At 51.1% G+C, this 14501-nt stretch overlaps 1 protein-coding gene across 1 annotated transcript; it reads left to right on the top strand.

The window, feature by feature from the left end:
* Positions 1-1068: 1068 nt before the first annotated feature.
* On the top strand, positions 1069-13850 carry AMZ1 (archaelysin family metallopeptidase 1). Its single transcript, XM_048961790.1, has 7 exons — positions 1069-1270; positions 6787-7216; positions 7816-7983; positions 8375-8503; positions 8785-8948; positions 9205-9381; positions 13218-13850. Exons 2-7 carry the CDS (start codon positions 6913-6915, stop codon positions 13785-13787), a joined length of 1512 nt encoding a protein of 503 aa, XP_048817747.1. The 5' UTR covers positions 1069-1270; positions 6787-6912; the 3' UTR covers positions 13788-13850.
* Positions 13851-14501: the final 651 nt, after the last annotated feature.

The following is a 14501-nucleotide window of genomic DNA, read 5'->3' as shown; positions in this document are numbered from 1 at the left end:
GATGATGCTGCAAGGCCGTCAGGCCCAGCCCTGCCCCCACACTGCACTGCAGAAAGGTTCCCACAGAGGCTGCCAGGTGAGACTGCTGCTGCTCCCCTCCTTCTGATTATGATAGCAGCTAATTAAGGCAATTTCTCACCAGCGATGCTCTCAGTGCCTTAAGAGCAATGCAGAGCCCAGGGTGGCAGGCTGCTGCATGCAGTGATTTTCTTATCCTGGTGCTCACTAACCCCGCAGTGCTGCAATCTATCCACCTGTACGGCCACTGAGGCTCTGGTGGAGTATTCCTGCTGTACCCTGCAGAGCTGTGCCTGCAGTGTGGGCTGCAAGGAGCACTGCAGCTCCACAGCCTGAGAAATGTGTTCCTAACTTCTGTTTGTGTCACTTAGGGACAAAGTCCAGGTTCCAGCTGGAATCTTCCTTTGTCCTTCCATCTAGTGATGGAGAAACGCAGGATCAAAGCACTGAAAGGATCAAAACACAAAAGCTAGACTACATGAGGAAATGGGGCTGGAGATCCACTCCTCCAATGTAATTAACCTTCCTGAGAACAGATAATATTCCCAAATTAAAGGACACCCTGGGACACAGAAACACATCCACGTCATGCGAGGGATGTGCTAAGAGGAGCATCAAGGCAAACACAGCCACCACTCCCATGGAGCAGATCTCATCAGTCTCCGGTACAACCACATAACTAGAGCTCTGCTCTCCAGACACCCACTCCAACCTTCGTTTCTTATTAACAGAGCAGATTAAAGAGCACTCAGCCCTTGCGGCACCAACACGTCGCCCAGCCCCGGGCTCCCAGCAGGAGCGCGCTCCCATCGCTCCTCTCCCGGCTCCAGCGGGGACCCGCCGGTGCCGACAGCCCCTTCCCAGAGCCCCGTTTACCCTTTTTCCTCCAAAACCATTTTGCGGGGCTGCCCTGCAGCCCGACGTAGGGTTCAGCCCCGCGCTGCCCGCCGGTCCCCCCGGCCCCTCTCCGGCGCTGCCCCCGGCGCTTTCCCCCGCGGGGTTCGGGGCGGCTCCCGGCGGCAGCTCGGCGAATCCCGTGGGCTCCCGGCGGAGGGGCCAAGCCCCACTCGTGCCGCTTTTTCTCCCCCTTTTTCTTCCTCCTCCTCCTCCTCCTCCTCCTCCTGCTGCTGCCGCCGCCGCCGCCGCTCCTCCTGCCGCCGCTGCCCGGCTCCGCTCCGCCTCGCCAGCCCCGAGCCGGCTGCCCCGGCCCTGCCGATCCTCCCCGGCTTCCGCAGCCCCGGCCCGGCGGGCGGTGAGTGCTGGGGGTCCCGGGGGCTCGGGGTGGGCGCAGAGTAGGGAGGATTCGAGCGGTCATCCTAACCGGGAGGGAATGGGGGCTGCCGGTTCCGGAGGGCGGGGGGTCGGGACCCTTCCGTGGGATCCCCCCCTCCCCCGTGGGCTGTCCCCGCCTTTTGGGGGGAGCAGCTTGGGGGCATCATCCTACGTGACCAAGGTCCTGCTTGCGGCAGCCCCTATGCCGGAGTGCAAGGGGCTGCTCTTGGGGTATTCCTCCCAAAGAGGGGTGGTGGGGCTTCAGCGAGGGCATCCACCAGCACCTCCAAGACATTCTCAGATCGTCGTTTCGGCGTGCCCGGGGTTCTGCTCCGGGAGCTGCCCTTGGAGCATCCTCCCAGGGGCTTGGGTGCAGGGGCCCAGCTGGGCTCTGTGGGCCGTGGGGCAGCAGCTCAGGGCGCTGAGGGATCGCTTCCTTCCCCTCATACCAAGCCGTGTGATCCCGAAGCAAAATGCCCCGGATCCAAATCTGCAGGGTCGGGTGAACCTGGGGGTCCCCCAGAACAGGAGCTGCTCCTGCAGCACTTCCAGAACGTGCCCGTTCGCTGAAACAGCTCCAGCTGCCGAGGGTTCGGCTACAGACGGCCACGGTGAGGTCATGGGTGTGGGGCTGCCCTCTGCAGCCGTGCTGCTGTGTGGCTCCCTGACAGAGACACTGCAAAAGGAGCATCCCCTGCCTCGTGCTGCTGCTTTACAGAGCACCTGGTTTCCTGGGGAAGAGACACAGCATTACAGTGCATTTATGCCACATGATGAACTACTTTTATAACACCTGCACTTGAGGGAATATCTAACCATAGCCATACCTGTTTGGGCATTCCTCTGTATGGAAACCCTGCAGCTTCTATCCTGGCTGACACTGGGGCTGTCTTGCAGAACCCATTTAGTCTGTCTAGACAAGTACGATGAAGAGTGAAGTGCCCAGAGCTGTGAATGATTACAGCCTGGATATCTCGGCAGCACTACGTTTGTTGTAGAGCACTGACAGGCAGTGTGCTCTAATTCTGGGCTGCCCTTGGGTCTTTGGTTATCAAATACGCAGAAAATATCCAGCAATGCATGCAAGTCTGTTGCATGTAAGAGCAAGGGAAGAAGAATGCAGCCATCCCTTCATCTCACAGGTGCATGGGAGAAACACCACTGAGAGTTTAACCAGAGAATGAAAAATCCACGAGCACCAAAACCAGTGAGATAGTGGGTGTGAGTGGGAAGGGGACAGAGGGTGCATACCTTCATCTCCTCTTCTGTAGGGCAGCACAGATATTTCTGTAGTATTTGTGTGGCTTTTAGAGATCCTTAAATAGAAAACACACATGAAAAAGCAGCATTATTTATGAGCACAGAATGAAATCCTTAGGATAGAAGACAAACTATGGGTAATGCATGTCCTTAATACATATTCATAGCAGAACGTATGAAAGAGAGCAGGCTTTAACATAAAACAAAATCAAGAGGGAAGCGGATGTGTAAGTGCTTGGAAATAATCTGCAAGCATCTGTCTCCATCTTAGGTGGTTAATGACCTTTACAATTCCAGTCTTTAATACCACAAACCTTTCTGCCCATGGGTTGTCCATCTGCCCAGGCCAGCAGCCCATGGGAAGTCACAAGGCAGACTGAGGTGAGGTGCCCTGCAGCAATAAGCCCCCATGCTTACAGCCTGCAGGTAGACTGTCCTCCCGAGTGAATCTCAGGAGGTTTCCTGGGAATGACTCATTTTCAGAGACCACACAAATCATCTGTTTCAGAGTCACAGGCGTATGCTGGAGACGTTACGCATAAATACTATTGGGATATGGCAGCAGGAGGCTTTCATCTGACTGTGTGGATGGGAACACACCGAGATCTGACTCAGCGTTTTGTTGCCACAGATTGAAAAGGGCTCCAGCTCCCCATGGGCACAAGCATGGGGCAGAATCAGACCCAGGGTGCATTTCCTCTGTGAGCAGAGCAGATTCAGAGAGCTGCTAAGAATCCCCAAATCCCCCTTCAGGCTCCAGTTGTCCCTTTCCAGGCCTGAACCTGGCAAAATGCATCTATTCTGACCTTGGCAGCTGAGCCCAGTGGGTAGGCAAAGCCTCAGGCTGAGTGAGGACTGCAACCAGGTCATTGAGGGAGGAGAGGAACAGCAGGGACATTATTTGCACTGGGGTTAAATCCTTGCACACATCTACTGTCCTCTGTCCCACTGTGCTGGACTTGCCCATTGAGCATCCATTCTGTGCTGTCAGCAAACACTGATAAAACTGCTCTCAGGTCATTTCTGTTATACCAGGAAGGTGAGAATGCTCTGCGAGTGGCAGCAGCAGATATCAACTGCAAATCTCAGGAAAAGAGCTATTAGAGCAACTAGGGTGTGCTGATAATTAGCTAACGCTTGTTCTGTTTGCTCTGGGCTCTTCATTGCTGCTGACCGGCTATGAATCTTCTGCTCTCTCACTGCCTGTTTACAGTACAGCACCTAACTCAAGCCATTAATCAGTTTTAACAGTCTCTGCTAATGCCTCTCTGACACCCAAGCAGCCCAGTTAAAGGAGTCTGTCTCTCAATACTGCACAGTAGCCAAGAGGGGAGAACACCTGAATAGGAAACACCTTACAAGCAGGCTTAGAAAATGAACAGCTTTACAATGGCCAACCTGTATCCATAGATGCCCCTTTTCTAGGCCACATAATGCTGGTTCTCTGCACATCAGACCATCTCTGTTGGCCATCCCATCATGGATGAACTCATGCTGTATGGCACTGCCTTGGCTTTCCAGAGTTATGCTGTCAGCCCCAAGCATACCTGTCCAAGCAAGCAATGTCAATATAGTAAGAGAATGAATGACATAGATGTGAATTTCAAATAGAATAATTCATAGGTAATTTCCAATTACAGAGAATAATTTATAGGCACCTGATTTGCAAAGGGAATAATTTACGATTAACCTGAATTGCACATGAAAGCATTTACAGGTTAGTGTGACAGTGGGGGTCTATGGGCTGTGAGTGCTCAGGCTGGATATTTAGGGAATGCCCACAATTTTGGAAAAAAGTAAACATTAACAAATGGCTGCAAGTGGGAATAACAAAGTCCAGATTGGAAATAGGAATTCTTTTCCCTGACAGTTAAAAAAAAAGAGAGAATGCCATGAGTGGAGACCCTCGCTTGCAGCAAATTATTGTTGTAACTTTGCTTAAAGGATTTCCTCAAGTGCAACCAGAAGTCAATGGCCTTTTAAATGAGAGTTACTTTCTCCTCAGGGCTTGCTAATCAGATCCTATGGCTTGTCATTGGCCAAGACATCAAATGAATTGCTGCTTGCTCTAAAGACGTAACATCTCCTTCCTAAATACCTGGAATGCATATGGAGGCACTGGTGCTTCCAGTTCTGCATCACTGCCTTGGTGTCTTAAAACTGCTGGAAAATGAATGCCCATTGCAGCTGAAGTGCCATTCCCTCTGGAAGGACCACACTGGAACTTTATAGCAGCCCCAAAACAAGAGCTAAAAAATTACAAAGCCCTTCCACACCAGTTAATGAAAACAGCGCATCCATCTATTAGATCAAGCACAGATACCATCTTCTACAGTCAGCATTGCAAAAGAATCTGCTGAAGATGCCCATAACATTTTTCTGAAGCATTGATTTCCTGCAGTGAAGTACTCTAGAAATGCTTGTTAAATAGAAGCAATGGTGCTGGATTTGGTGAATGCAATGGGTTGCTGCTGTTCTCTTGGAAGCAAAACTGGTGTCCAAGAGGAGGCACACAGTGCTCCAGACTGCAAGTGAGTTCCCAAGCACCAAAGTGTAATCTTGGGCATCCTCGTGCATCGTGGGTGCTCACAAAATGCCCATGCTTATTGCTGGGGATGTCTGGTGCAGTGTGAATGTCTCCTTTTAGGAAGCATTGGGAAACAATGTATGTCCATAGCTTTGGGTGCACGCTGCATTTCATGAGAGAGCCCGGGGGAACGCAGGCTAAGAGACTGCCCCCATTGTGTTCATTACTGCATTCATCCACTCTTTGCTGCTTCCCATTTGGAAAAATCCATTCATTCTCTAAGCAGCTCCTCTCGCATCCCCACGTACTCGCAGGCAGCGCTGATGTAAGCAGCTCCTGCTTCTCAGAAACCTTTGGCAAGATCACCACCAACCCAGGCTGAGCACAGAGCTGGGCTTCCTGCTGATCAGCAGGCAGGGCTCACACAGCACAGCAGTGCTAACATTGCTCATGCTTTCCCAGTGTAAGTTCTGAGTATGGTGGGAAAAAGGATGCTTGCATTTCAAGTTTGTGCAGGATGAGTGTTGCCTTGGACTACAGCAGGGTCAAGATTCAACTCCTGATGACTTCAGTAGGGTCAGAATCTCCCTTCAATTCAAACTTCCAAATCTTAAATTTGGAAGTCAGAAGCCAAGAGATTTATTTTGGGTGACAGAGTGCAAAATAATCCCACATGTAGTCTTGTTGCAAAAACAACACGGACACTTTTTGGGCAATAAGAAGAGGTAGCTGAGAAAGCATCAGAGATTTTGTCTCCAGAATTCCATTGGTCTCAGGCCCTTGTACTACTTCAGATCCCACTGTGCTCCTGCTGTCAGGCTTTAATGCCAGCAGAATACAAAGCTTGCAAAAATAAAAGCAAGCTTTTTACCTGCTCCCTCTCCTCTGGGATATACCCTCAGCTCCACAGAAGATCACACAAAACAAGTCTTTTCTAAGGACTGCTTAAACAGACAACTATCTTCCCAAGGGTTAGATGTAAAGAAACTCAATTTTAAAGGGCTGCCACCTTTATCTTGTGGTGAAACTACCACAGACATCTCAGTGTAACCAAGGAAAACATCTGGCTCATGTTGGTACTCTTATTTGAATATTGAATTTATGGCTATATCTCTGTCCCCAGGGGGACCTGGTGACTGCTGAGCTACTTAAATTACAGATTAACCAGTTCCTCCTAAAAATACTGTAGCTCTCTTCTTTTTTCCCCTCTCATTGCACAGTGCTGTTACAAAGTGATGACCAGCAGCTGATACACACACTTATCCACACGGGTTTCTCTTAAACCAGTATTAACTCACCTCACAGAAAACAATCCTTCTTCCTAGAACGTTTGTTTGCGTACCTACCTGCGTGTTTCCATCCTGCTGTACACAGGTGGAGCACTTACCTGTACAAAGCAGCTTTTCCCAAAACACAGCTGCTAAATACTTGGGTTCCACTTGGCACTTCTGCTCTTCTTTCCCACCACGGACAGGAGCACTGCCTTTCAGCACCGCATAAGGGCTAACACAGCCAGAGGTTCGACACCCGACCTTAAACTGGAGCATCAATAAATAAACAGATAAACCCAACCATCTGATTTAACCCAGACCTCTGCTCGCAGTACGGGGGCTGCGCATTCTCGAGCACCACCTGCTGGTGCATAAACCGGTGATGCTCATGAAGATGCAGGCCGTCCCATGACAGCTTCTCTCTCACACACATTTCAGGACACCCGGCCGGTGCTGAGCACAGCCTGCAGGCTCACGCTAAGATCCCACAGCTGGAAGCCCGTGGCAACCAGATCTGAGAGCTGAGCTCTGCCAGATCCCCAACGGCCCGTGGGCCTCTCCGCAATGCTGCAGTGCAAACACACTCAGGAGTTCAGCTTCGGGCCCCGGGCTCTGAAGGATGCATTGATCTCCACCAATCCTGCTCTGCAGGAGCTCTATGCCAAGGCTTTCTCCAGGGCAGAAAAGCTGTTCCTTTCTGAAGCCTACAACCCACAGAGGACGCTTTTCTGCACGCTGCTCATCCGGACAGCTTTCGATTGGCTCCTCAGCCACCCCGATGCCCCCGAGGACTTTGAAACCTTCTACCATGCCATGCTGAGGAGAAAGCAGAGCTTCTGCAGAAAGCACATCTACCTGCAGCCTATTGGTAAGGCATCCACACTGAGCAACCCAGCAAGGCACAAGGTGGGGGGTGGGGGGACGTCCCAACTCTATTGCCATCCTTCCTTTCTGCCAAGGAGGCAAGAAATATTTCATACAAGGAAAGCTAAGTCCACAACAGCAAAGGTTCTGCTGTATCCCCAGCGCAGAGTCAGGAGTCATGATGACTACCAACAATACAGCTCCCCAGAAAATACCACGGGTGCCCTTGGGTGAGATTTGATATGAATACATTTGCATAGATATATATACATATCTGTATGTATGCATACGTAAAACAATGCTGGATAACGCAGCATTCTGGGAGCTCCATCCATGCCAATTCTCAGACAACAAGCAGCCCCCTGGCTCCACTCAGGTTAACCTTCCTGCTCTGCAATGAGACCCTGCTTCCTCATGGTGACCCTCTGACAGAGCCCCATCCTCTTCTCCACACCCACAAAACCATCTAGGGATGACTGCCCCATCTCAGAGCTAGCAATTAGCCTCAAAACAAGCCTGCCTTGGGGCCAGACCCACAGGACCCCCCCAGAGCTCCTGGTTCACTCTGGCCTTGGGGTGCTGACACCACAGTTTTCTCCCTAGACCTGACCGAAGGGCCTGCGGGACCTTCACTGCTGGATTCCCTTCAGAGCTGCGTGGAGTCTTTCTTCCTGGGGCTCCGTGTGAAGTGCCTTCCTTCCATCCCCATCTCATCAATTCACTGCTGCTACCGCCACAGCCAGGACTCAGACAGAGTGCAGCTGCATGCAGGTGAGGGTCTGGGTGTGTGGTGGTAAGGCCCTCCATGGGGAAATGCCTGACATCACCCTTCATCAGGGAGGGACAAGGGAGAAATCTTGATTCTGGGGAAAACCCAGAACTCTGAGGCTGGAAGCAGGAATGAAAAGCAAAGAGACTTCCATCATGTTTTCCTCTGCTGTTTGTATTTTCTTCTGTGCTGTTCTGTTCAGATCCAGCACTGTTGCTCTCATGTGGGCTGAGCTCTCCCACAGTCTGTCCGGAGCCAAAGTAAATCCATGGGCTGGGTGATGCACAGGGGAGTTCTGAAGCCTTTCACATTTAGAAATTTGCTCCTGCGTGGCTCTTGCGCGCCTTCCAAGGATGCTTCAATTTAATGGGCATCTCTCCTGTGTTTGTCCAGATGGGATCCTGAACTTCCTGAAGAACAACAAGCCCATGGATGCTCTGTGTGTCCTCGGGCTCACTCTGTTGGACCTGTACCCATGTGAGACCTGGAGCTTCACATTCAGCAAATTCCTGCCAGGACAAGGTGAGACTGGAGTCTGATGATGTCCCAGCACAGCGTTTGGATCAGGCAGCACTGCATAAACATCATCCCTAATTTTTTTTTCACTGCCTGATGAGCTGGGTTTTTCCAACTTAAAATTAAGGGACTCATAGTGAGTAGTGATCCAGGGACACTATTTTAGGCAGAGGCAGCCAAAGCACTACAAACCTTGGAAGCATGTCTTTTTGCACCAGTACAGGCATGCTGAACTGGGGAAAAGCCACAAGCACCGATGCCTAGCCTCTGTACTCTTCTCTTTACAGAAGTGGGTGTCTGCAGCTTTGCCAGATTTTCCGGGGATTTCCCCCAGGCCAGCTGTAGCAGCTTGAACCCACTCACAAAGAAAGAACAGTTAAGTGATGTCAGCAAGGAGAGCCGAGAGCGGACCTTGCCATTCAGTGCCCAAGAGATGGTCCAGTGCTGTAAGGTAGGACCAGTGCTCTCCTACACTCCCTGTTTCTTACTATCTGAGGTTCAGTACTTCAGGCCTGAGCATAATCTGCCTCTCAGCCCAGAGACTCTGCTCGTGTATGCCCATACTCCCAAGCACTTTGCATCTTGGTGCTCTATGGAGGCACCCCTCAACTCCCTGTGCCACCGGAGCAAAGCACAGTGCTGACTGCGTGGAGAGGCAACAGGACTCACAGCAATGCTGAGACAACTGATTTCTGTTTTCCCAACAGGTGACCTGTCACGAGATTTGCCACCTGATGGGCCTGGGGACGTGCCGCTGGCTGCAGTGCATCATGCAGGGCGCGCTGAGCCTGGATGAAGCCCTGCTGCGGCCCTTGGAGCCCTGCCCCATCTGCCTGCGCAAGCTGCAGCACGTCGTGGGCTTCAAGCTTGTTGAGCGCTACAGGGTGAGAGACAGAGCCACCCCCAAATCCAGCATTAGCATGCTCAGTTTCTATGAGAGCAGGTCATGCCTCAAACAAGAGCTATGATTTCAGCGTGGCCAGTGACCAACTCTCTAAGCAAGCTCTAGGGCTTCTGGCCAGTGACAAAGGCAGTGCAGCTGTTCTGCTATTGCTGTTCCCAAATTCAGGGTGGGCAGAGGTGAAGCCAGAGCAAGTTGTGGCCAGAGCAACAGCAGTTCCCATGTCCACGTTCTTTCTTATGTGCCAACGTGGTTTTCTCTGGGGCTGCTGATATCCCAGAGGAAATATTAGCAGGGAACTTTGCTGCAGTTCCTCAGCTTAGCAGTTCAAGAAAGGATCCTCACGGACTACTTCCTAATAAATGGATCTTTTTCTCCCACCTACAGAACTGCTAACACCACATACAGACACTGTCAGGAGCAGAGCTAACCTCCTATAGATCCAGAAAGGCTTTTTCTGCCTCCGATGGCTAAAAAGCTGGGCTCAGTAGCCCAGTAGAATCACAGAATGGCCAGGGTTGGAAGGGACCTCAAGGATTATGAATCTCCAACCCCCCTGCCACATGCAGGGCCATCAACCTCCCCATTTAATACTAGACCAGGCTGCCCATGGCCCCATCCAACCTGGCCTTGAAAACCTTCAGGGACAGGGCATCCACAGCCTCTCTGGGCAGTGTATTCCAGCACTCACTACTCTCACATTAAATAACTTCATCCTGACATCCAAACTAAATCTTCCCTCCTTCAACTTAAAACCATTTCCCCTTGTCCTGCTGTTATCTACCCTTTCAAAGAGTTGAACGCAAGGAGGGTATAAGTGATCTCACTGTTCTCACTCTGCATCCTACCTTCTCCTTCATTATTATTTCTGTCTAGCAAACATCATGTTCACAGACAGGATTTTCCCCTGCTGCCTGCTTTAAAGTCTGTGGTTATATCTGTAACGAGCAGAATGGGAATGGGGACAGATCTGCTTCATTCAGCTTGGAAACAAAAACACAGAAACACAGCAGAGCACATGGGGAAAATGCACGTGTGTGGTTGTGCTGCTTTCCTCGTGGTGTGAGCTGCCTGTGACCATTCGGTGCCTGCAGCTCCCCAAATCACCCAGAGCACCAGGGCAATGGACTGCTTTATTTCAGTGCCTGACCTTCCAGCACCAACTATCTCCTCCCAGAAGAGAAGTGCTGTCTGCATTAAGCTCTTCTAGAAACGCTATTCCTTTACACCTGCAGCAAATACTGTATTTCCCCTGGCAGCAGCAAACTCAAACTCACAGAAAGCCCTCACTTGCCAAAGCTCACATCTGCTGCCTTGACAATGACAGCTCTGCGAGACGCAGCCTGCAATGATAGCTGTAAGAGGCTTTGCTTCTGCACTGAGGCAGGAGATAGTCGTGCCAGAGATTAATTCTACAGTTAACTGTGAATGGAGCAGAGAACATCTGACGATGATATCAAATCTGAAAACCAAGCTCCTTGCAAAGTGCGATTTGGGAAGTTGCGGCTGGCCCAAGTGCAAACTTGGAGTCACACCTCCCTGTGCAGAATGAGCAAGAAGCAGCACCTGTCAGAGCAGAGCCAGACGGCCTCAGTGAGTGCAGGAAATGCCAGACGCAAAGCCGCTGCTCCCCAGGAGCAGGTAATGCTGCTAACGGCTGCGACTGAGAGATTATGGGCAGCAGAGCACGTGGGACAGGAAACCAGTCCTTAAGTAGGAGGATGAGCCCTTCCATTTATTTATCTGAGTTACACTCAGAAACACACTCCATTTTGTCAGCTCAGCTGCTTACTCCACTACAGGCTGTCTTGAAAACTGAAAGCCAACCAATTCTCATTGCATTTCCCCACCACCACCACTTCCACCTGCTCCAACGTTTCACAGCATCCCAGGCTGTTCTGCACACAGTGCCTATACCAGTTTGCACTGTTTGCAGTGGCCACACCGAAACAAACAAACCAACCAACTAGAAAGCAACCAGCAGTGCTCAAGCTGTGCTGAGAGTTTGGATCAGCAGCACAGGGCAGCTGCATCTCCATCATGGTATTAATGAGCTTTGCAAGCTCACTCACTGGGGCACAAAAGCTGGTTTACCTGCCTGCAGGTAAGCTAAGCTGTAACATTACCCCTTTCTATTTACATGTGAGAACATAAAAAGAAGCTGCAGCCCTATGAACCCTTCATGTCTTGCAATCCATAAGCCACCAGAGGATGAGTGACAGGAAAGATTTTTGGCTTTTGGCAGTGTACTCAAGGCAATTATCCCCTGCTTTAAAGAATTCAAACGCACTGTGGGAATGTCCTGGGAACGGTGCTAAGCAGCAGTTATGACTCTGTCTCAGACTTCCAGTCTTGGGAATTTTAGAAGCCATTGTAAAACCACGGAGTATTTGCAGCTTCCAAACAGCTCTGCTGTCTCCTTCCTCATCTGCTTCCTACTGCAGCTTCTGGTGCGTTTGTGCTTCACACCCAGAAGGAAAGGCCCTCGGAGGTGGGATGAGGCAGGAGAAGAGCCATCCCTTCACATTTCTCCTTGGCCCAGAGGGAGGGGGCAGGGCAGACCAACTGAGCTGAAAGAGTCCATTTTCCTCTTGTATGAAATTCTTCCCTGAGGCTCCATGCACAGACTGCAACGAAACAGGGCCGATTTCTCCCACCCACTCAATTTGAGCTCTTTATCTTCTCTGTCATTTGCCTAAAGAGAAAGCAACAGAGAAGGAGAGGGGGCAGGGAGAAGGGGGATGCTCTTGTGCTCTGGCAGAAGACAGCTCTGTAGGACTTGGCATTTTGTGCCTGCTCTTCAACCACAACAGCACCAGGCTCTCTGGTGTCTATACAGACCCAGCACAGTGCTCAGTGCACTGGGGCTGCAGCTGGACTTAAAGCCCAGTAGTTGTCACTTCTGCTTTTTCAAAGCAAATGCAGAGCTTTGCATCAATATCAGCTGGGAGTTGCAGCATGAAGATGGAGAAATAGACCACAAAAGCTGAAAAACACCCCAAAAACGCCAATGCATGCCAACAAGGCAGACAGGGAAATCACCTTTTATCCAGCGATGACTGGAGCAGTGATTCATTCCCCACAGCGTAAGTGTGCCAGAAGCAACCCGCTGTAGTGTTTAATATTTAAAAAGGAAATTGTCTCAGACATTTTCCTTTCATTAGTTCTTTCCTGGAGCTCAGCCTTCCAACTTGTGCATTTCAGCTCGAGAGGGAAGAGCTGTTCTTAGGAGCACAGGGCACGTTACCACAGGACTTAACGGCACAGTGGAAGAGAATTCCTCAGCACCATCTCAGGAGCTTTTCCAGGGACTCGGTTTCCTCTAGCAAGGCCCTGATTTGGCTCTAGCAGAGATCACATACAGACAAGGGAGTTAATGCACTCCATTCTCCTTTTACTGTCTTCAATAATAGGACAGATTCAGTCCACATCTAAGACATGGACACTGACCAGAACCATAGAATGGCCTGGGTTGCAAAGGAGCACAATGCTCATCCAGTTCCAACCCCCTGCTGTGTGCAGGTCACCAACCAGCAGACCATGCTGCCCAGAGCCACATCCAGCCTGGCTTTGAATGCCTGCAGGGATGGGGCATCCACAGCCTCCTTGGGCAACCTGTAACAGTGCTTCACCACCCTGTGTGAGAACAAAACACATGAAAAATACAAGAAAGCCCCTGCTGTGTAAAGGAACATTCTCCTGCCCACGGCATCTCAAGCTGGGCTACCTGAGATGCTTGTGCTTACCTGAAAACATTGGGTGAGGTGCACCTATTTCTTCCCATTCTCTAAAATGAAACCTTTTCCCTTCCCTTTGCAGAAGCTCTATGCTTGGACGCAGACCATGCTGTCCACGTGGCCAAAGCAGGAGCCAGCAGACCTGTCAGCCTCAGAGGACATCCTTCCGCTCAGCTCGGACTCCGGGATGTGCTGTGAGAACGACTCCGAGGCTGTGACCTCCTTGTCGGAGCCGCTGACACCAGATGTGTGCAGCCAGGCGCTCTCCATCGGCCCAGAGCTGGAGCAGGATGAGCGGTCGTGCTCACTGGCTGAGGTGCAGAGTCAGCCCCAGCTGGCAGGGCCCAGCCAGCCCGCGGATGTCATTAAAGATTACGAGCTGTGGCTGGAGATGTGCATCGCTGCCCTGGAGAGAAACGTCTCTGAGGAGGAACTGGCTCGAGTAGACAAGGCTGTGGATGCTCTGGCTAGGTGGGACATGTTCACGGGACAGCTGCCCGCTATGAAGAAGGATCTGCCCTTCGTTAGGGACAACACCGGGCTACGGAAAGTGCTCGGAGACAAATTTTCCTCTTTGCGGAGGAAACTGAGTTCCAGAAAACTGTCCAAAGGGGAATCATCCCCTCATCGCTGGCGGTGGGAGGACAACTAGCAAGGGCCTGCCTTTGGATGGGTCAGCTTTGCTGCCGAGGCTTTGGCTGCATTGCTGCCCTGGCTTCTGACCTCTCCCCACGCGTTGTTGCTGCCACAGAGAAACTGGAACTCCCCCAGGAATAAAAGGTGTTTTGTTTTGTTTTTTTTCTGATTGCAAGCATCTTTTTGACGTGATCAGTTCTTTGCTAAGGGTTTTTCTGTGCTGGTTTAAGTTATAGCGTGACCACAAGCTCCCATCAACTCCCATGTAGGCAACTTCATTTCCATGCTGCGTTTGATTTGGTCTGAAATGGGGTGGGAAGAGTCTATGCTAAACACCAAACAAGTTCACACAGAAGCTTGGGCCATCTGAACAAACAGATGCAAATTAAACCAGGGCAGCTCTCTTCCATACACAGAGCTCTCTCCTACTTAGCATTTCTGACTGAAGCACAGCTATTATTCCTCCCACACCAAAACACTCATCTCTATTCCGGCCGATGCTCTGTCAGCTGGAGGCTGAGCACAGGAGCACAGCTGAGGCCAAAACAGGGGGTCTGAGCAGGGGGAGGTGGGGGTGGATGGGCACAGAGGGGGTGAGCAGAGAAGAGCAGAGAGCTCCCTGGCAGCTCATCCACCATAAAGAGCAGCATTCATGTGACTGCTGGTGGACACTCAAGGGGATCTCCGGAGCTGCTTCACTTCAAAGCCAGGCTTGGAGCCATGAGCTCAA

The sequence above is a fragment of the Lagopus muta genome, chromosome 15, assembly GCF_023343835.1.
Source record: "Lagopus muta isolate bLagMut1 chromosome 15, bLagMut1 primary, whole genome shotgun sequence".
Classification (NCBI taxonomy): Eukaryota; Metazoa; Chordata; class Aves; order Galliformes; family Phasianidae; genus Lagopus; species Lagopus muta.
Note: the sequence above shows the minus strand (reverse complement) of the source record. Positions and strands in the feature narration are given on the sequence as shown.